The sequence below is a fragment of the Acomys minous genome (genome assembly GCF_964271855.1).
Source record: "Acomys minous genome assembly, chromosome: 1".
Classification (NCBI taxonomy): domain Eukaryota; kingdom Metazoa; phylum Chordata; class Mammalia; order Rodentia; family Muridae; genus Acomys; species Acomys minous.
Window position 1 is genome coordinate 55635767 of NC_140483.1, and position 20028 is coordinate 55655794.

General features: G+C 53.6%; 2 protein-coding genes across 2 annotated transcripts; both read right to left on the bottom strand.

Moving 5' to 3' along the window:
- Positions 1-102: 102 nt before the first annotated feature.
- On the bottom strand, positions 103-7832 carry MYBPH (myosin binding protein H). Its single transcript, XM_084789582.1, has 9 exons — positions 7535-7832; positions 7318-7452; positions 6480-6647; positions 4208-4296; positions 3742-3937; positions 3427-3566; positions 2757-2916; positions 1518-1654; positions 103-1398 (listed from the first exon to the last, which is right to left on the bottom strand). Exons 1-9 carry the CDS (start codon positions 7761-7763, stop codon positions 1171-1173), a joined length of 1482 nt encoding a protein of 493 aa, XP_084645708.1. The 5' UTR covers positions 7764-7832; the 3' UTR covers positions 103-1170.
- A 3457-nt stretch (positions 7833-11289) lies between these two features.
- CHI3L1 (chitinase 3 like 1) lies at positions 11290-18639 on the bottom strand. The gene is made up of 10 exons (XM_084785934.1): positions 18500-18639; positions 18220-18249; positions 17250-17451; positions 16769-16825; positions 15751-15901; positions 14585-14706; positions 13547-13670; positions 12698-12880; positions 12071-12187; positions 11290-11908 (listed from the first exon to the last, which is right to left on the bottom strand). Exons 1-10 carry the CDS (start codon positions 18546-18548, stop codon positions 11768-11770), a joined length of 1176 nt encoding a protein of 391 aa, XP_084642060.1. The 5' UTR covers positions 18549-18639; the 3' UTR covers positions 11290-11767.
- Positions 18640-20028: the final 1389 nt, after the last annotated feature.

The window sequence follows — 20028 nt, forward strand, 5'->3', positions numbered from 1 at the left end:
TCATGAGACCCTCCTTGCTGGCACTCTCCTCATTTGTCTCCCGTCATAGTAGCATAAGATCTTCCCATCCGCCATGACATTCACGGCCACAGAAGCCCCACGCCATAACACCACACACCTTTATTTGAATGCTTCTCCCCCAGTGTACAACTCCACTGGGGGTGCCATTCTCTGAACCTCTGGGGCCCTCTTACACCCGGGCGGCCTGACCCAGGGCCTGCCAGGCTCACTCTTGGGTCTGGACTCCAGTCTCTGGTAGAAGGAAGTCTCCAGGCCTTGCCATTAGCTGTTTCTGTGGTATCTTGTTCTTTGGTATCTGTGGAGGGACATTTTTAAGCCTGAGGACCCGATCCTCAGGTCTGTAGGACCTAGCAGCCCTGGTCCTTCTGAGCCCTGGTATGTGACCAAGCTGCCAGAAGAGATGCTGGGAAGTCAGATAGAGAGCCTCCTCTTCCTTCCACAGGCTCATTTCCCAGTGTGGAGCTCTGCCTGGTGCGGCCCTAGAGACTTTCTGGTTCACCCAGAGCCTCAGAACCAACAAATGAAGAAAGCAGGGCAAGGGCTGGGTCCCTATTTTTCTGATGAGGAAAATGGGTGTAAAGGGAATGTCTATGTTTGCAGTCACTCAAGGCCAAGACTAGACCCCATCCTGTGCCCAGTCGATGTAGCCTTCCCGTCCGGATCTCACCGGCACGGCCCAGCTCTGTACCGTCCTTACCAAACTCAACATGCATGCTAGTTGACTTCAGCTGCAAAACCAGATCTGTCCACCGTCTCTTCTCCCTCCCTCGCCCCTCTCCAGTGACATTTTGTGCCTGGGAGGTGAAATCTCCCTTTCTGATCCCTGTGACACGGTGCTCTGACTGGTAGCTGAAGGAGTGGGGTCCAGCCACTCACCGGTCTCCTTGTCCCAGTCTCTGCTCATGTTGCCCTTCAGTGTGTGGCAGAGGCTGAAAGAGAGCCACAGGTTAGAGCTTGGGGGGGAAGACAGGAGGGAACGGAAAGCTTCAAGGTCAACGACCCCAGCACCCCAGTTCCCCAACTAGAACATCTTCCCACTTTGAAAGGCACACAAACTGTCCTTGACCCACCCCTCCCCCTTGTCTCCTGCTCCAATTTACACTCTAAGTTACATCTAGCCCAGCTCCAAAGAGGGACTCGACCTGTTCTCTATGGCAGGGCACTAAGAGCAGCCTTCTGACTTCCCCTACCTTTGACCTCCAGCCGACAATCCACAGAGGCCTCCCCTAGCACATTGACAGCCTTGCAAGTGTAGACTCCAGAATCAAAGGGGCTGGGCTTCCGGATCTCCAGGGTGCAGACCCCTTGCTCAGAAACTGCGCGGTACTTGGGGTCGCCCTGGATGTCCATCTTGTTTTTCATCCAGATGATCTTGGGCTGGAGGCAAGGTCAGGGGAGGGATAAGGAAGTAAGATCATGGGCTGGGACCAGCTCTCAAGAGTAAGCTTCAACCCTGCTGCCTCTACCAGCCTCACCAGCCCCCCTCCCCCACTCACCTTAGGTGATGCTCGGACGCTGCAGAAAAGTTGAGTGCTGTAGCCAGGAGTGGAGGTGTGGTCAGCTAGGGGCTGGGTGAATGAGGGCGCTTCTGAGAAGTCTCGCTCGATAAACCCTTTAGGTTTGGCAGTAATATCTGGGTTCGGGGGAGGAATTCAAGGTTACAGATGTGCAAGGGGCTTCAGAAGACTGGCCTCAACCCCAAGCTCTGGGATGCTCAGCCTGGCCAACATGTGGAGACACCAGAGAAAGCCTAGCCGAGCAGGGCTGACGCTGGATAGAGAGCAGTGGGCGGGGAAAACCAGAGCCACAGAGGAGTGTGGCAGAAGGTGACCATCACATTCCATTTCTGTCTTTGAGACCTGGACAGCTTTCCTTTTTAAACACAACATTCTTATGGCTGTGCTGCACTGGATGACGTCAAGGAAGAGCGTGGCTTCCAGGGAGAGTGGGATGGCTCAGCGGGTAAGGGTGCTCGCCGCCAAGCTTGACACCCCGAGTTCAATCCCTGGGACCCACATGGTAGGAGAGAACTGACAAGTTGTCCTTAGACTTCCACATGCGTGCCTGCATGTGAACACACACCCACTCACCAATAAACGTAATTAAATGAGTAATAATTAAGAGTGTGGCTTCCAGGATCGGTGTATTCCTGTGGTGCGGAGAGGATCTGGGGTAGGCAAGGGGTCAAAGTCCTGGAGCTTCACCTTTGACCCCACTGATCAGATGCCTGGTGGGACAGTAAATATCACAGGCAGTCTTTGTGTGGGGAGGTCTCTGTCGTTACAGACTGCCGGTCTGTCTATCACACACACCTTACCCTTCAGAGTGTATGACTGGGGACACTGTGCAGAGGAGATCGTGTGGCTGTTGGGATGTTGGGACGTTAACAGCCCCAGTCATCTTTAGAAAAAGTACACAGCCTCCTGAGGGGCGCTGCTCATTTGCATGGCTTTGCTCTGATGTTTGCTGAAATCAGTCAGGCATACTGGGCTAGATGAAGTCACTCCCTGTCAGTGTGTGTCCTCTCTTGCCTGTAAGCTCATGCAGAGCTGTTGGGTGAGGAGGGGTGGGGTAGAGCGGGGGGGGGGGGGGGGGGGAGGTAACAATTGTTCCCGGGAGCAGTGACTGGTTAGAAGCTGACAGGGATGTGGGGACATGGAAGAAGAAGTGGAGAGAGACGCTGGTACACCGATCCTGATTTCGGTTTCCTGCCCCAAAGGCTCAAAGCCACTTACCTGCCTTCTGGATGTGAGCCAGCTCTTTGGTGGTGGTGGCTAACTCACTGAGACCACACAGGTTTTCTGAGAAGACCCGAAAGGAGTAGGAGTTGCCGATGATGAGGTCTGAGACAGTACAGGTGGTAGGGTGGTAGCGCTCCAACACTGTGAACCATTGCTGCAGAGACCATGGCTGGCTTACACTCCGCTCTTACCCAGTCCGTGCCTTTCCTGCTCACCCAAATCTCCCCATCAGAGGGCCTCACCCCATGTCTCAGATTTGGGAGGTTGAACCACCCAGCATTGGGCCTGAGGGGCTTGGAGGCAGGAGAAGGACCCCCCCTGGGACAGTCATATGAGCCTCACTACTCAAACTGTGGCGGGCAGACACACAGCCTCATTCCGTGGGCACTGTTTAAACACGTGGGCTCCTAGCTCCCTGCCCAACCGCCTGCATGAGAATCTACACTTAGCAGATCCCCAGATGATTTATATGCGTAAGGTGGTTCCATAGCAACCTAGTGCAGTGCACCCTGCAGACTGTGGTATAGAGAGGGCAGAGGCTTGCCCACGACCACAGTCAGCAGTAGTTGGCCTGGGTTTTCCATCCAAAGCCTTTTAGTGGGATGGACCTTTTTGGCTGGACCACTTCTTTCCCCATCCCTGTTGGGCCCCCAGCCAGCCTCACCCCTGTCTTTTTGTCTGCCTTCTGCACTGTGTAACCCATGAGTTCTGTGTTGCCTGTGTCCTGGGGTGGAGTCCACTCGAGGGCAGCATTGCAACCCCAGACGTCCAGTAGCCGGATGCTGCTCGGAGGCCCAGGCTTCTCTGCAGGAGCGGGTTATGAAGGGAAGTGAGGAGACACAGGTCCACTGCAACGTCTCCACACCCAAGATCTGACACTTGCCACGATACCCCCAGCCTTCCCTAACCCACCATCAGCTCAGGGGTGGGAAGGCAGGGCAATGGTTTTGAAACAGCCCTTTCCCCTCTGCCCTCGTACCAATCACCAAGATGTCAATGCTGGCCTTGGCTTCCAAGCTTTCCAGGCGCACTGTGAGCTCATAGCGGCCTGAGTCTTCGCGCTGAGCTGAGCGGATAAAAAGGATGGAGTCCTGGTCCCCGGTGCGTACGTTTGCCCTCTGGCTGTCCAGGGCGTGGCCATTGTGGGTCCAGGAAGCCTGTGGCTTGGGCTTGCCCTGACAAAGACAGGCTTGGGGTGAGTAGAGATTGGTATAAGCACCCCACTGCCACCCCATTCCAGCTGTGCCCCCACAGTTGCTGCCCAGAGCCATGTCCTCAGTGTGTGGCCTGCCCTGGAGGCTGGCTGCCTATCTGTCTAGCCACAGCTGAGTTATATGCAAAACGGGGAAGAGGCGGCCATCTGTGTGGGCCACAGGCAGACTCCAGTGAGAACCCTTACATCCCTTGACACATCAGGCACGTGTCACACAGCGAGGCATGCCTACCTGGAAGGGGATCTGCAGGTTGACTTGCTCTCCCACCTTGCGGATGTAGGTCTGGCGAAGGTGTCGGGGAACTCGGATCTTGGGGGCTTCTGAGGCAGGAGAGGGGGGAAAGCAAGCGTGGGTTCCTGGCTAGACAGCACAGCTCCCACCTACTAGGTTCCCACTAGTTTGGGCCTGCCTCGTCACTGGGAGGGTAAAGCCATCAAATGCCGAAAACCGAGGGACCTAAAGCCCTTAAGGCCCTTGGGGAGCTGAGAACTCAGAGGCTCCAGAGAGGTCAGGGGACTCTGCGGTGTGAACTGGCTGGTATCTCCGCCACTCCCTTGGCACCTGAACCCTGCCAGGCTGGGATTTGCCCACGGGGCCCAGGCATTCTCAAGCTCCAGATGGGCCTGGATGGCTCTCTGTCGCCCCCTGGAGGGAGGCAGGTTCTGCACCTGTTATCCACCGTGCCTAGAGAAGGAAGCAGTTTGCCTGTGCCCTCCCGGATTCAGAGCCTGCACCCCAGGAGCTCACTGGCTCAAGTCTCTGCTTCCAGGCCTCCTAGGAGGCTCAGCCTCTTTGTACAGAAGATAGAGCAGGCCCACACATTTCTTCCTCTGTCTCAGTCTTCCGGTGTCATGGTGGCAGGCTCCCTATTCCCATAGGGAACCCATTCCTGACAGAGCTTACTCAGGGGCCACTGAATAAACCAAGGGAACTGTAGTCATTCCTGCCCCTGGGGGACAGTGTGGGGACAGAGCCTGAGCCTCCTAAGCAGCAAACAGGTGGCAGCAGTTGGTCAGTGGCATGTAGGAGGATATGGTAAGAAGGGACACTGTGTCTCCGAGGATTAGCTGAGCAGGCACTTGGCTCACAGGGCATCACGCTTTGGAATGCTCCAGGGACAGCTCCAGGAGGCCAGGGATGCCTGTCAACTCCAGGTGGCCAACAAGGGGACAGCTGAGCAGCCGAGGACAAGGCCCCCACCCTGCCCTGCCCTGCCCAGCCCATGAGAGGTCCGGCTGTCTTCCCCACTTGTTCAGAGCCTCCCCCCCCTTTCTCTCCAGGAAATCCCCTTCTCTTCTGCCAGAGGAATTTTAATGGCGAAGTAGGTGAGGAGTCTGGCTTGCTTTTTCAACACTAGGCAGGGCTCAGAGGCATCTCAGAGGCTGAGCTTCTTGGGGCCCTGGGGGAGGGTCTGGGACTCTGCCAGTCAGTCCAGAGTCAGCACAGACATCCTGCTGCTGACATTGGCAGCAGCGGGGTGGGGGGTGGGGGGTAGAGTGTGTGGGGGGTCTCCTCACTTCCCTTCTCACCCAGATAATGTCCTGGCTTTTGAAAACCACCAGAGCAGATGTCCAGCAGCTTGGACATCTACGAGCAGTCCTGTGCGGGCATCAGAATCTAAGGCCACCGAAAGACTGGGTGACTCTGTGGGAGTCCCTGGGTCCCTGGGGAGCTGCCTGGTTTGGATGAGCTATGGCAGTCTGCGCCTCAGGCCTCAGACCTTAAAGCAGTATTTCTCCTTGGAGCCTCTCTCTTCCTAGAGGTCCCGACTCGGAATGTAGGGATTTTTTATCTCCGACCTCCAACCTCAAGGAACACGAAGGAAGGTGAAGAAGGCCACAGACCACCTGCTTGCCTGTGTCTCTCCTCACCCTGGGGGCCCTGCACTGTCCCCAGAGACCTGAGATCAGACCAAATGACTCACTGTCATTAACAGTCTGAAACTCGATCAGCTTTGGAAGGGGAGTCAGGGAAGGACGAAGGCTAACGCGCCCTGCAAATAGAAATATTAGCAACAGGGACAGCAGCTGGCCTCTGGGTCCTCCTCACAGAGGCCCTGGCTTTTTTTGGGGGGGGGGATGAAGAAGCCTTTATGGACCGTTTGTACAGCCTCCTCTTCTTTCTGTCAGGGTCAGGGGACAACAGGGGGCAAGCAGGTCTCCCGTGTGTTCTGAAACCTCTAGGGAACCTGGAACCCGGGTTTAGGAAGAAGCAAGATGGCTTCTAGCATTGGGAGCCTGAGCTTCATCTCTGGGCAGCAAGAAGCTGCTCTCTGATGGTGGGGGTGGGGGCGGGGCTGGACCACTCAGGGAAGTGGCTTCATTGACCTCTTTCTTGTTGCTGAAGGACCTGAACCTTTCACAAGGCAAGGCACGTCAGTCAGCATGTGGCTTGTGCATGTGAGTGTGAGATGGGGGAAATGGCTGCCCGGGTCCCATTGCCCACGGCCTCAGTTTCCCCGTTAACATGCAGTCTGTGAGCAAGAGGCGAGGAGGGTCTTTACCAATGATCTCTTGGATGTGGACAGGCTGGTCCAGCACAGCTGGGGGTCCTGCCCCTGCGGAGCTCACTGCAGCCACGCGCACGAAGAACTTGTCCCCCAGGGTTAGGTTTCGCACGGTCTGCTGGGTCACCATCACCGGCCGGGGGTTCACAGGCACCCATTCTGAGGCTGAGGACAGTGGAGAATGTCTGTCTTAGCGATGTGGCACGGGCATCCTTCTCACGTGGGTGGGTGGGGCTTTCCTTCTCGAGGGGCGGGGGGCATAGAGAAGCTGACCTCGTTCTTGGGTTATAGTTTCTCTTGCTCCCTTCCCTGACTTAGAAACACCAAACTGCTAAGCTCTGGTATGGTGGCAAGAGACAGGGATGTGGAAGGTTGGAGAAGGTTGGGCCCATTCGCAGAGTCACAGACAACAAGGTAGGGGCTTGGCTGTCAGGGAGGGAGACTGTACTTTTCCTAGCCGTCCTCACTGTTTCCTACTTTACAGTCCCCACCTTCCCGTGTCTCTTCCACACTGTCTGCCTCCTGGGGTTAACTCCCCCCTGCAAAGGGTCCTCTAAGATGATCAGATCAATGCCCCCCCCAACCCTTCTAATACTCAGAGGCTCCCTGGAGCTGGAGGGTGGGAGGTTTCTTGAGGTCACCGGACATCTCTGTGCCGTCAGAGGTCCCGCTGGAGCAGGTGGTGATAGCCAGGCAGTAAGGGCACTGCTTCTACCTTTTCTCTTTGCTTCTGTATCTGGGCTTGGCCCATTGCAGGACTGCGGTTGTCCCTGCTGCCTAGTGCCCCCCCCACCCCCTCCAGCTGGGTAGAATCAGGACTCAGCCCCGTGCTCACCTCCCTGTCGACAGAACTCCAACACATAGCCTTGAATTCCCAGCTTCCCCAGCTTCTCGGGGGGCTCCCAGCTCACAGTCAAGGAACTGTGGCTCACATCCTCCAAGGTCAGGCGCAGTGGGGCACTGGGGACATCTGAGGGGTAAGCCAGGGTGAGAAGAAGAGCCCCTCTCTGAGTACCTACCCCCCCTCTCCACCTGCCCCCAACTCTAGTCACCTTCACTTGGAGGTTCGGGCTTAGTGGTAGCGGGTGTGGCAGAAGCTTCAGGGCCTGCAGGGTCCTGTGCCTGAGACCCAGGCTTCTGTGGCTCTGGAGCCTGCTCTTGCCCAGTGGATTCTGAGGCTGCCATCTCTCCAGAAGGCTCTGTGGTGGGTGCTTTGGTAGGCTCAGGCGCTGTCTCCTCTGGACTAGAGACAGAAGCCTCAGAGGTGGCTTTTCCTGTCATTTCAGAGCTGGTCAAAGGGGTCAAGGTGGAGTGTTTAAGGGTCAGCAACAGGATCTGGGCCTCCAGGCTAGGTCCAGGCTTATATAGGCAGGGGCTGCCCCACCCCTAGCAAACCATTCCCAGCTGTGGGGTCAGGTCAGGGAGGGGGACAGGGGGGCAGGGAGCACCCAAGCCAGGAATAGCTCTGGGGGAGGAACTGTAAGGGCCCCTTGAGGAGTGTGCTACCTCCCCACTGCCCCAGCTAGACCTCACAGGCAGGTGCTAGTGCCCAGACCCGGGAGGACATAGATAGGTGAGCTGGGACACTGCTGGGACTTGCAGGGATTGGGTAACGAGACCTGTCATCTGGAAAAGATGATCAAGTCAGTTCTATGAGTCAGTCTGGTCTTCTCAGGGACCCCTCGGGCCTGTGTCTCCTTGGACCAGCCTTCCACGTGAGCACTCCCACTCTTGCCTTTTCACTCTACCTTGGACCCCACAGACCCTGGGGACTCTCACTAGTACTGTGAGAGGCTAAGGGCCCCCACAGGAGTGAGAATTGAGATGTCCAAGGTGAGGCTGGCCAGAAGCAGGCCTCCAGGGGGAATCCTAGGAAAGAGGACCATCTTGGTTACTTTTCAGCTGCCATGTAACATCACGCCACAGGCTCTGTGAATTAGAAACAGCAGAGGGTGATTTTTCTCAAGGCCCTAGAGGTTGAGAAGATTGAGACCATAACCCCCGCATCCAGCGAGGAGCTTTGTGTGTCAGAGTACAGAGAATGGGCAAGCCAGACAGGAAGAGGGACTCAACACTTGCTCTCTATCCTGTTCCCACTCTGGAAATAGCTAACCCACTCCCTTAATAATGATATTACCCAACTCACAAGGCCTAGTCACTTTTTAAAAGGCTCCACGTCTTAATACTGTCAGTGACAATTAGAGGTGTTTTAGAGGGGACATTCAAACCATAGCAGGGGCCAAGCGAGCCCTCAGGCTCCCGTTTCTGTGGGAAGGCTGGGAATCCTCTTTTTCCACTAATGCCCAGACCTCAGTTTCCCGTATATGACTGAGATAAGTCATCTTATCCTTGCCTTTGAGGATAAGACTTGAATCTCCTAGTGTCTTCTGAAAGGGCTGTAAGCACAGGCTTTCCTAGTGTGGGGAGTACGGCAAATTCAGGCAAATTCCTACTCACTGATCCATTGATTCAAGAAGAGGTTAAGATTGGTAATAATTTGAAAGCTAGAAAATACCATGTGTCAGGGATGAGGAACAGTCAAGTTTTTCTCTCTCTGTGTGTGGGGAGGGTGGGTCGGAGCAAAGGCTTTGAGAAAGATGAGGCGGGGAATTTGTGGCGATGTGCCTAACAGGGGTGTCTCTGGGCACCCACCTTTTGGATTCCTAGGGCACACGGTGAGACTATTTGTGGAGGTGTCACTTGTAACAGTGCAAGTCTCAGGGGGAATGGCTGTCTTTGAGCAGGGGGTTGGATAAACACCTGGAGTGTTTATGTAAGTCTAAAGAAGACGCCAGATGCTGACGAGACGCCGCAGCTGATCTCACAGACCGAAGGGCGAATCACAGAAACACGACCATCATTTTGTCCTTGAAATCCAAACCCAGAGCCACATGGATTCTCATCGTCAAAGTGTATCCATGGGTGGTAAGCTAAATAAAAGGAGGACTAGGCCAAGGGTAGCCAAAAACGACAGCCTCTGGTTAAGGGGACAAGGATGCTTGTGACGGTAGCGGTTCCAATGTATCGTTGACAGTAGCAGTTCCAATGTATGCTTGAAGTTTCCCCTTCAGTACATAGAAACTCTTTAAGTTAGACGAATATCCTTCACACACTCTTAAGCAGTTACAGTATATTCCACAATTAAGGAATAAATGAACATGTAGTTTATTTAGGGCTGTCAGCGATATTCTGCACCCCCCTTCCCGAGGATAGGGGCACAGCAGTATGGCTGCCTCTCAACCCCAAGTGCCCTTGTGTGGAGTGTCAGTGGAGGGCCTGAGGAGCCTCTGGGTCCAATATCGGCCTGGGTGTCCATGTCCTCTGTGAGGTGACTCAGTGTTGTGCTGGGTAGGGAGAGGTGATCTCCACCCTGGCTTCTGACTCTGCAGCTATAAGTGAATGTGACTAACCCTGCAGGGCCCTGAGTCAGCCCTGAGAACCTGTCCCAAAGTAGGGGGGGGGCCTCCGGGGACAGGGGTGCTTCCTAGGAGAGCTCACAGCTCTGAGGTTTCAAAGACCTTGCGTGGACAGTGGGCAGGCATTAGAGACTGCTTGGCCCACCAGCCAGCACGAACTGCCAGGGATCCTCGACCCCCTAAGACTCCGGCCAAGCACCCTGCATTTAGCAGAGTGGTAACCTTGCAATCGGCTGCACGTGCCTGGCTCCAGCTGGTTCAGATTTCAGGGTAGCAGACTGGCATTGGTTTCTCTGCTTCTCAATGCAGAGTTGCTGATGTCAAGCCAACTAATGATTATCCCAAGGAGCCGCAGATAAAATCCCGGTTGGTTTAGAATACACCCTGTGCAGGCTCCCTGAATGAAGTCACATCCCGGCTCCTAGGAATTCACAAGACCCTGGTGGGAGTGTATCTCCTCCACACAAAGGCTGGGACACTGGCTGCTCTCCTGAGCCAAGACCCTACCATCTTCCTCCTGGCTCAAGCCAGCTTTGGTCTCTTTGTGAGCTGAGGGAATAAGGGGGGAAGTGGGGAGTGAGCCCAAGGACGGAGCTGGGCACAAGGACAGCGCCGAGCTGTTGCTAGCTCTCAATCCAGCAGTCAGGTTGAAGAGCCAGGCTGCCTTTAAGATAACGAACTGTGGGTCACTTAGGAGTATGAGGCTAGAAGGCCAACTCTCGAGGGCCCAGAGCAACCCTAGCAGGAAGGGTGAATGAAAGGACACTGTCCTCCTTTCTGGCCCCCAAAGTTCTGGGTTCCTAGGCTTTCTAACCCTCTCCTGGGGTCATCTCTCACCACCTTCTAGGACAGTCGTTCTCAATATCTCTAGTGCTGTGACCTTTTAATACAGTTTCTTCATGTTGTGGTGACCTCCCCCCCCAACATAAAGTTATTTTGTTGCTACTTTATTACATTTTGCTACTGTTATGAATCATAATGTACATTTCTGATATGAGGGATATCCGATATGTGACCCCCCCCCCCAAAAAAAAAAGGTTGAGTGAGACCCACTGGTTAAGTAATGCTGTTCTGGAGGCTCGGAGGAAAAGTCTTCTCTCCAGACCCAGCAACAATCTCTTTCCATAAGGAACTTAGTTTGGAAGTCGGCTAGGCGACACCTTCAGTAACTGGATTGCTGTCAGCCATGCTTTGGTAAAAACCTAGGCTTCCACACAAACTGAGCATCCCACCTCCCACTGAGGCTCCTTAGGGCCCAGCAGCACAGGGCATCAAGAGCTCACTTCTGTAAGCTCTGATTCCCAAGTCTCGGAGAGAGAGGAATCCAGAAGCGCTAGGGGAGGTGAGCGCCACGGTCCAGCGTACCCATAGAGACTGCATCAAGTACAACGCACTGTTAAGCTCCTGCGCTTTATTGAGCAGCTGAGGAATTAGGGAGAAGGAAATGGGCTAGAGACACGATTATGTTCCTAAGTGAAGGTTTCAAGTTGGGCTTTGCAGAGGGTATAATTAGTGTAGCCACTGCCTCCTGTAAGACGTTGGCCTACTTGATGGTATAACTTGCCAAAATGGTGTCCTTTGCTCAGGAGAGCTTAGGGGGAAAAGGGAGTTGAAGAAATCCCTTTGTGGTGGCCTTAGAGTCTGAGATGTACTGAACCTGCTCCTCACACTGTGACTGGTACAACCTCACAGTCCAACCTACTTCCCTGTTCGCCAGCCCTGAGCCCTAATTGCAATGCTGTGGCCCCCTACACAGGTGCCAAGGGGAGGAAAACTGAAGCCCAGCTTCGAGGGGGAGGGGGCGCTTAGCATTGCAAGTGACCAGACTCCTGGTCAGAGGGTGTGGGGTTCCATGTGGGAAAGGAAGAGCTAAGCCGCATTAAGTGCGTCCTTGATGGCGTTGGTGAGCGGGAAGCGTTTCTTCTGCCCACAGAAGGAGCCCCGGAAGTCATCCAAATCCAGTGCCCACACCATGGCTCCCCCCAGCTGCTGGCGTTTCAGGTACTGCACCTGGTGGGGGAGGTCCGGAGCAGGCAGGGTTGGTTGTCTGGGTTGAGATGTGGGGTTAACTGTGCTCTGGGGCCCTTCCCCGGGGCATCCCCCCCACACCCGAATATAGCTGCTTTGCTTTCTTGGTTCTGGGGGTGGGGGCGTGCCTTCGGGGAAACCTACCTTGTTTATGACGCTTTCCTGGTCGTCGTACCCCACCCACTGGTTGCCCTTGGTAGCGTAGGGAACCTGCTGATCGACAATCCTATGCAGGTCAGCTCCACTGAGGAAGTCACAGATCTGAGAGAACAGGGCAGGACGGTGTGGGAGGCTTGTCAGGCCACTGGAAGTCATCCTTCAGTCTGTAGCCTCCCTCTCCCCAAGCCGCAGGCTTCATGCAAATTTATGAAAATCAGATGCAAATGTCCCAGAGTTCAGCTGCTATTGCCCGCAGGGCCTTAGGGTTCTGACAACCTTCTCCATCTTATAGGGCCTGTGATGGGAGGAAGGTGAGTTGACACCCAGGGCTGGCCCCAGACTACTTGGAGCAGCAGCAGCCTAGATTTGAAATATCCGCAGAGACTCTAGACCATTGTTTTCCCTGGACTGGAAGAAAGACCCCAGGTCTGAGGCCAGAGTAATATTCTAGGAGCTTGGTGCCTGCTAGAAGCTTTCAGGAATGAAGAAGCCTTGCGCTCTCCTTATGGAATGCTAGGGCAAATGAGCATGTTTTTAATGCCCAAAGGAGAAAGTGTGTCTGGTGAGGGAGGCCCCTCTTCCCTAGGGTAGCCCATGAAGAAACATCACTACCTCATAATAGGCGAGGGTCCCTTCCTCCTTGGTGTACCGGCCTGGTAACCCTGGTCCTGAGGCTGGAGCTCCCACTTTCGTCTCAGAAGATCCCAGAGTGAAACTCTTCCCAAAGGTGGGGATACCCATCATTAGCTTGCTGGCCGGGGCTCCCAGCTTCAGCACGTACCCCACAGCGTAGTCCTGGGATAGGGCAGAGAGAGCAGAAACAGTTAGCTGGGCTGGGTGGTATGCACATAGGGTTGTACAATTAATACTGCTGCCTTGACAGGTACAGTGACAGCTACAAGGTGCAACTGGGAATCCCCATCCCTCTGGGAACTGATAATGCCAGTTAAAAATGATTTTTAAAGGTTTGTTCTCAAAAAGCTCCTTGTAGGCATAAGAAGGGATTATTAATGTGTGACAGACACAGAAATTGCCTGGCTGGCTCGGGTTGCACGGCAAGTAAATGGCAGGCTAAAGTCATTATTATTATTATTATTATTATTTGTTTATTTTAGTTTTTTGAGACAGGGTTTCTCTATGTAGCCTTGGCTGTCCTGGACTCACTTTGTAGATCAGGCTGGCCTTGAACTCATAGCGGTCTACCTGCCTCTGCCTCCCGAGTGCTGGGACTAAAGGCATGTGCCACCATGCCTAGCATAAGTCCCCAGCCTCTCTTCATTCTGCCCACTCCTGCCATCACTCAGGCTATGCCGCAAGGCTTTCCTCAGTTTCCCCGTCTGTGAAATGGCTTTCTTAGCTTATCTTGAGAGAAATGTACTGAAAAAGAGCCAGCTGGCTGTGTGTGCACCAGCAGGTGGCAGGGCTTTGTGGCTCCCTCCCACAGTTCTTCTAGGGACTCACCACATTGTTGAATCTGTCAGAACTGCTGTCTGCTTGGCCTCGGAAGAGGGGGCTGTGGTGTCCTGTGGCTTGGTTCCAGGTTCCGTAGAAATCGTAGGTCATGAGGTTAATAAAATCCAGGTGTCTGTGGAAAAGGAGTTGGAGGTGAAGTGGGAAATTGGAGATGGCCTTGACTTTACAGCCATGGCCCAGTGGGTTGTGTGTATGTGTGTGTGTGGGGGGGGGCACAGGCATCTGAGAAGCAGGGCATTGACCAAAGCCCAGGAGCTTCGGAGACCGCTGGCCGGTTTCTCTTGACCCACATCACCTCAGCCTCCCCCACTCCTGGTGTGCTTGTCTTGGCAAAAGCCAGTTAAAAGTGCCATGGATGACCTAGTGTGGAATTGGCTCAGCCTACAGTCACTCATGGGGAGGGAGCGCTCAATAGCTCTATGGAGAAAGGGCTGTAGGTGAGGCAGAAGTGTGAGTTTTGGGGATTCAGATACATGTGCCACCTCTTTCCCACCCTCCGTTTAAAGTGCCAGACTAATCATACCCCTTGGGTTCTAAAGGAGATGGAACATCCTTGCTCCTTACTCCCACGTTTCCTATGGACTTGCCTGTGCCCTAGGGAGAGATGCTGCAAGGCTGTTGGCAGTTCAAACTCATGTGTAAGGAGAAGGGGCTGGGTGGCAGGAAAGGGGGCCACCTCCCTCTGCAATTCTAGATACAATATTTTCTCACTGTTGGTTGCCTCTCCCAAATCTAACACTCTGCTGGACTTAGCAGAGAGAGAGCACCCTGGAGTGGCTGGTACACTGTAGAATACTTTCTACTTCTTCTTCCAAATCAAAGTCACTCCAAGTTAAAACGGAAGCATAGGGCTCATGATGGCCCGTTTAACATGGGAAACTGAGTCATGGAGAAGGGGCGGGGGCTTGCCAAAGTTTACAAATCAATGCTTTGGAACTCCTGAGTCTTCATAGGAAGTCAGGCCAGGGTGGGGCAAAAGCGTCGCCTGCAGAGGCTTCTGAGGGGCTGCCAGGGCTGGAGACTCACTGAGATATCTGTGCGATGTCATAGCCGCTGTCAAGGGCCACCTTCCCTGCAGACACAGCTGCGCTGAGCAGGAGTTTCTCCCTCCCAGGCTGGACTTCCTTTATGAATTCTGCCCTCAGCTCCTGGTTGGGAGGAGGAAGGCAGGTAAGCAAAAAGGAGGCCAGGTGCATGCGAGAGGCTTATGTGGGGAGACAAAAGCCCTAGGTACCTTGCTGACCTTTGCCACCTGCTGTGACCACTGACCTGCATGGAGTTCAGGCAGAGTGAGTGGGTCTCATGTTTTTACTAAGATACGATTTGAGATCTGGGGAAACAGCTTAGTCTTTAAAGCTCAAGGACCTGAGTTTGACCCCCCACCCCCACCCCCCAGAACCTACATGAAAAGAATGAAAAGCCAGGCATAGTGGTGCATGCCTGTCATCCCAGCACTGGGGAAGCGGAGGCAAGGAGATCCCTGGGGCTCACCAGCCAGCCAGTCTAGTCTGTGTGCTAAGTTCCAGGCCAATGAGAACCCTTATCTCAAAAGAACAAAGCAAAGGTGAATAGTGACTGAGGAATGACACCTGAGGGTGACCTCCACATATATTTTGCACATATGTGCATGCACCCTACACACACACACACACACACACACACACACACACACACACACACATCATATACACAATATGGTTGGGACCAACATCATCCTTAAGCCTCAGGCATGCCCATTAGCACTTAGTGACTCCCTGTCCTTCCTGGAGGGGCCATTATATGGTAGGTGATGGCCATGGAAACACGTGCCTCTCAGTCTGTATCTTATTTTACATGAAATTACAAGGTCAGAGATTCACCATGGTGCTGTAGATGATTGGTCTACACCATCCCTCTGCCTCTGAGAGCTAGAGATTCCTGGGCCCTCAGATTGAACTATGTACACAGTGCATGTTGCGTAGCTGGTGGCATCAGTTTGAGACTGAACAGTGGACAATGGACACCTCACTAAGTGGGCAATAGGTAATGTAGAACGGGCGCTCTCTTCAGCCATGGGCTTTGGCCTCTGAGGGCTCCGCCCCCACCTCCCACAATGGTTATAACAAGTGCTGAAGCCCATATGCTCATTCCTAGAGAGTTTCACTAGCCCACGCGCTGACGCTTTCCTCCCACCCGTGTCCTGTACCAAGCACCTTGATCAGGGTGGTAAGATGCTGCTTGTCTTTTGGGCCGGGGTAGAGCCAGGAGAGATCCAGTCCATCAAAGCCATGGGCCCGCAGAAACGGAGCTACCGACTTGATGAAAGTACTGCGCCTCTCAGTGCTGGAGGCCATCCTGGAAAATCTGGAACAAATATCACCCCTAGAGTGAGCTTGACACTTATGTGCCAGGGACCCAGGCCTGGGCATTTCCATGGCTTGGGGACAGGGGACCTGAACTGACGGGTCTAGGAGAACCTTCTGGGGACAGCACTCAGGCTGAGAACTTAGAACAGTATATGTTCAGGGGGCAAGGCATTATTAGTGTCCTGGATTAGCCTGCTGTTTTGAGCAGGCCACATCCTGACTTGCGCTTTCCTGTCTGTAAAATGGGATAACCGTAACACCTGGTGCTGTGGTGGAGCCAACAGCAGGGGAGGGTCCTGGTGGTCATCCAAAGCCCATGGAAAGGGCTGCAACACACTGACCATTCAATAATCAACTGTAGCCATGCCAGCCCCCTTGCTGGCCTGGTTCTGTTCCAACTACTCCAAGGCCCCTTTAACAGTCTCAACCCTCCCTACCCCCATTGCTTCCTTCCCACCCACCCCCAGCCTTTAGGGCAGTAACTCAGAAGATGTTTTTATGCCTGGGATTATAGTAAAAAGAGCTTTGCAAGACCTGGGTGTGTATACTGGCGCATGCCTATAATCCCAGCACTAGGTGGGGGCGGGGTGGTAAAGGCAGGAGAATTGCCCAGAGTTTGAGGCTAGCCTGGACTACATAGTAAATTTAAGGCAAGCCTGGCAACTTATCAAGACTTTCTTTAAAAAAAAAAAAAAAAGCAAATATTCACGTGTGATTTTTGGTAAGTCCCTATCTGGCCCTGGTTTTCCAAATATGTGTAAGGCAACCACCACTGACACTTCTATGCCCTACAACAGTGGAGCAACAGTGACCGTCAATAGCAAGCCTTGACCCTGCTCCATCCTGCCACAGCAGTGAGCCCTACCTTTCTGGGCCAAATTTCCATCCTCCAACAGAGAGGAGGGTCTTCAGGTTGGAGTTTCTGTGGAACAAGATAGTGGAGAGAGTAGGGGTGGAGCGAAGCTGCCACGACACTGGGGACCCCATGTCTGTAGACTATAGACTACAGAAGAACCTGTTCTTGTTTGCAGGTGCCTGCCCCCCGCCCCCCGACATTGGTGTTCTAGGCAGACACAGCCTCCATGTGGTGACGGGGGTGGGGTGGGGGGTGGGCGGGCAAGGAAGAAGAGGTCAAGTGTCTCACAAATGACACCACACTCCACAGAGCTACTGTGGGGATGAGAGAGGCTCCTTCCCTGGGCCCTTGGTGATGCTTCCTATTGCCTTGTCACCATCCCAACACAGCCCATCACCCCCAGGAGGGTCCTTGGACCAAGCCGTCCTTCTCTAGGACCAGCTCAGTGACCTGTCCTTCCACCCCTATCCTGGTCAGCTTGTGACCCAACCTGGTTTTAAGTGCATTCAGTGTGCCATAGAGTGTCACGTCATTCCACTCCCATGTGCCAATCTCATTGTTGCTGATGTTGGCAAAGCTGTAGATGATGTGGGTGCACAGGGAACGGTCGATGGCATCTGGGAAACAGCTCCCACCGCCTTCCCGGTACTGGGACCAGTTGGTGTAGTAGCAGACCAGCTTGTATGCAGAGCCTGAAGGAGAAATCTGGGGTGGGACCGAGCACCAGTGTGGTGTGGAGGTGTGGGTCGGGTTCCGGGTGGGGACAGATGTTGAGCAAAATGAGAAGTCTTAATGGAAAGGGACTGGCCAGCTTCCCCTGCCTGAGGCAAGCTGATGAATGAGGATGAAGTGTGACTCCGTCCAAGGACAGAGGACTTCCTGGAGGCAGCAGCTTCCAATAAGGAGAGAGGCTTGCTTGTGCCATCTTGGGTCAAAAGATATCCTGTCTGTGGGCCTTACCCTACAGTCTCTCTCTCCCTCTCTCTCTCTCTCTCTCTCTCTCTCTCTCTCTCTCTCTCTCTCTGTGTGTGTGTGTGTGTGTGTGTGTGTGTGTGTGTTTGATTAAAGACTGGCTTTGTGGGTCTCTTCTCTGTCTCTAGGTGGGAATGATTCTACCTGGTAACCCACTCAAGCTGGGGCTTGTTATCACAGGGGCTTTGTTCTGATTCTAATTCCTCCTATAGTAAATAGAGTCCCCCTTTTAGCCACTTGGTCATGGATCCCTGTTGTCCCCTAGGACAGTTTTTGGAAGTCTTCACTGACTCTGAGCCTTTTAAAAGTCTGTTGTTTTGAAAAAGTTCAAATAAATTGAAGCGTGGAGACTAAAGCAGTAAATGTGCGTATACCCGTCACCTTGGCTTTACAAGAATTCCCAAGCCCTGAGAGCCTTAAAAGGAACCGGAAGCATATTCTTTTGTGCTAAGGACCTCCTCCAGGAGGGGGTAGAGGTGGGTACTCACAGCACTGGAGCAGCGTCAGGACCGCAAAGCCTGTGGGGAAAGCGGGGTAAGATCTGGTGACGGGGAGGGGTGACCTGCTCTTCCTCCTGTCCCCTCCCTGAGTAGCCTCTTTTCCTTCCTCCCTTTCAAACCCTGATCTCTCTTTACCCACCCCTCTCCCCCTCCAACAGATAGGAGGCTGGGGTCTACTGTACAAATAGATCTTTGGGCAGTCTGAGCCCTTTAGCCTGAAACTCTACATCCCCACCTCACCCAGCCTGAGAGCTGTCAGCCCAGAGACCTGTCAGTGCCAGCCTCACACCCATCCTGGCTTCAGCAGAGTTGGGCATGATGGCCTCTGTTAGTGCCCAGCTTCTTATTCAGGGCCTCTTCCCCAGGCTCCACACTTCCTTCTTATACCCATCCCTCTCCACTCCCCCACACCCCAAACAATCCTCCTTACAGGAACTGAGCTGTGCGTAAAACCCAGTGGCTGGCCAGCGGAGGCGAGGGAGTCACTACAGCAGCATTGCGAAACCCTGGAGTTTTGAAAGCCTTGGGCCAGGTTTTGCAGTACCTGCCCCGCTGAAGAGCCATGGGGTTGATGATCGAAGGCCTCCCTGGTTGTCACAGTCACATCTCCAAAAACCTTCCTGCTATTCCTTCTCTTCCTACCACTTGCTGCTTGCCAGCAGTTCCCAACTTTCCTGGCAGCTCCTGTCTGCAGCTCCAGGCCTCTACCCAGGCCCTCTGCCAGGCTGAAGCAGGCACAATTGGGTTATGTAAGCCACGGCACCCAAACTAACCACCATTATATTGCCTTGGCCTCCCCTCAGACTTTGTCTCTGTCTCCTGGCTGTTTCCATTCCTGGCCAGAGTCTAGGTAAAGACCAGAGAGCCTTGGGGGCTGTGAGGGGTCCCAAACCCCAAATCTCAAATCCCTTCTTTTAGCAGTTGCTGATTATTGAATCTGGGAAGCTGGGACAGGAGAGAGAAATTCCTGAGAAGCTCTGAGCCCTGAGGCTGCCCCCACCTCTTTTGAATGCCAGTACAGATGAGTGCACAAGGCTCCCCTGTAAGCCTCACACTGAGGTGCATTCTCCTGGGAGCAGCGGCTGCAGGTTCTCAGATCAATATTGCCTCTCTTCTCAAGGATGCTGGAAACCCAAACTCAATGAGCCATGCCCCTTCTGACTCCTACAGCGGCTTCCAGGGCTCTTTGTGAAAAGCAGCATCTGCGGGGTTCTGGCTTTCGCCCTCTGCACTAACAGAAGGCATCTCATTTTCCATTGTTGTCTTTCCAAGACAAGCATCATGATGTAGCTCAGGCTGGCCTCAAACTTACACCTCTCTTGCCTTTAGTGTTCTGAGGGCTGGGGTTACTGGTAGGCACTACCATGTTCTCTGAAACATGGCATCAACAACGAACGAAGGAAAAAAAAAAAGCTCACAAAACCCAAAAGACCTAATGACTGCAGCAACAACAAACCCCACTGGAACAAAACATACAAAATATGGCTTATGGAAACTGTGTTCTCTGGTCCCTGTTTATGGACACTGCGTGTGTGTGTGTGTGTGTGTGTGTGTGTGTGTGTGTGTGTGTGTGTGTGTGTGTGTGTGTGTGTGTGTTGGGGGGCACCCTGAGATCCAGGGTAATTCCATCCTTTGCAGACCATATATAACACACAACTAGATGACAATGAGTGACAAGGTCAGAACTCAGGGGCCAGAATGGCTTCCTAGTGAAGACTCCTTGTTTTTACAACTCTGTTAGGTAGTGATGATGTTACAGTCAGCTCTCTGAGGTCTTCTAGTTCTGCCTGAATAGAA

Coding starts and splice junctions, on each gene's coding strand:
- MYBPH (XM_084789582.1), bottom strand. CDS start 7,763: ATGACAGGAAAAGCCACCTCTGAGGCTTCTGTCTCTAGTCCAGAGGAG. Junction 3,938..4,207: donor ACCTGCAGATCCCCTTCCAG/GTAGGCATGCCT, acceptor TGTCTTTGTCAG/GGCAAGCCCAAGCCACAGGC. Junction 1,399..1,517: donor GCGTCCGAGCATCACCTAAG/GTGAGTGGGGGA, acceptor CCTTGCCTCCAG/CCCAAGATCATCTGGATGAA.
- CHI3L1 (XM_084785934.1), bottom strand. CDS start 18,548: ATGCCCAACTCTGCTGAAGCCAGGATGGGTGTGAGGCTGGCACTGACA. Junction 14,707..15,750: donor ATCTTACCACCCTGATCAAG/GTGCTTGGTACA, acceptor CCTCCCAACCAG/GAGCTGAGGGCAGAATTCAT. Junction 12,881..13,546: donor CTGACAGATTCAACAATGTG/GTGAGTCCCTAG, acceptor GCCCTATCCCAG/GACTACGCTGTGGGGTACGT.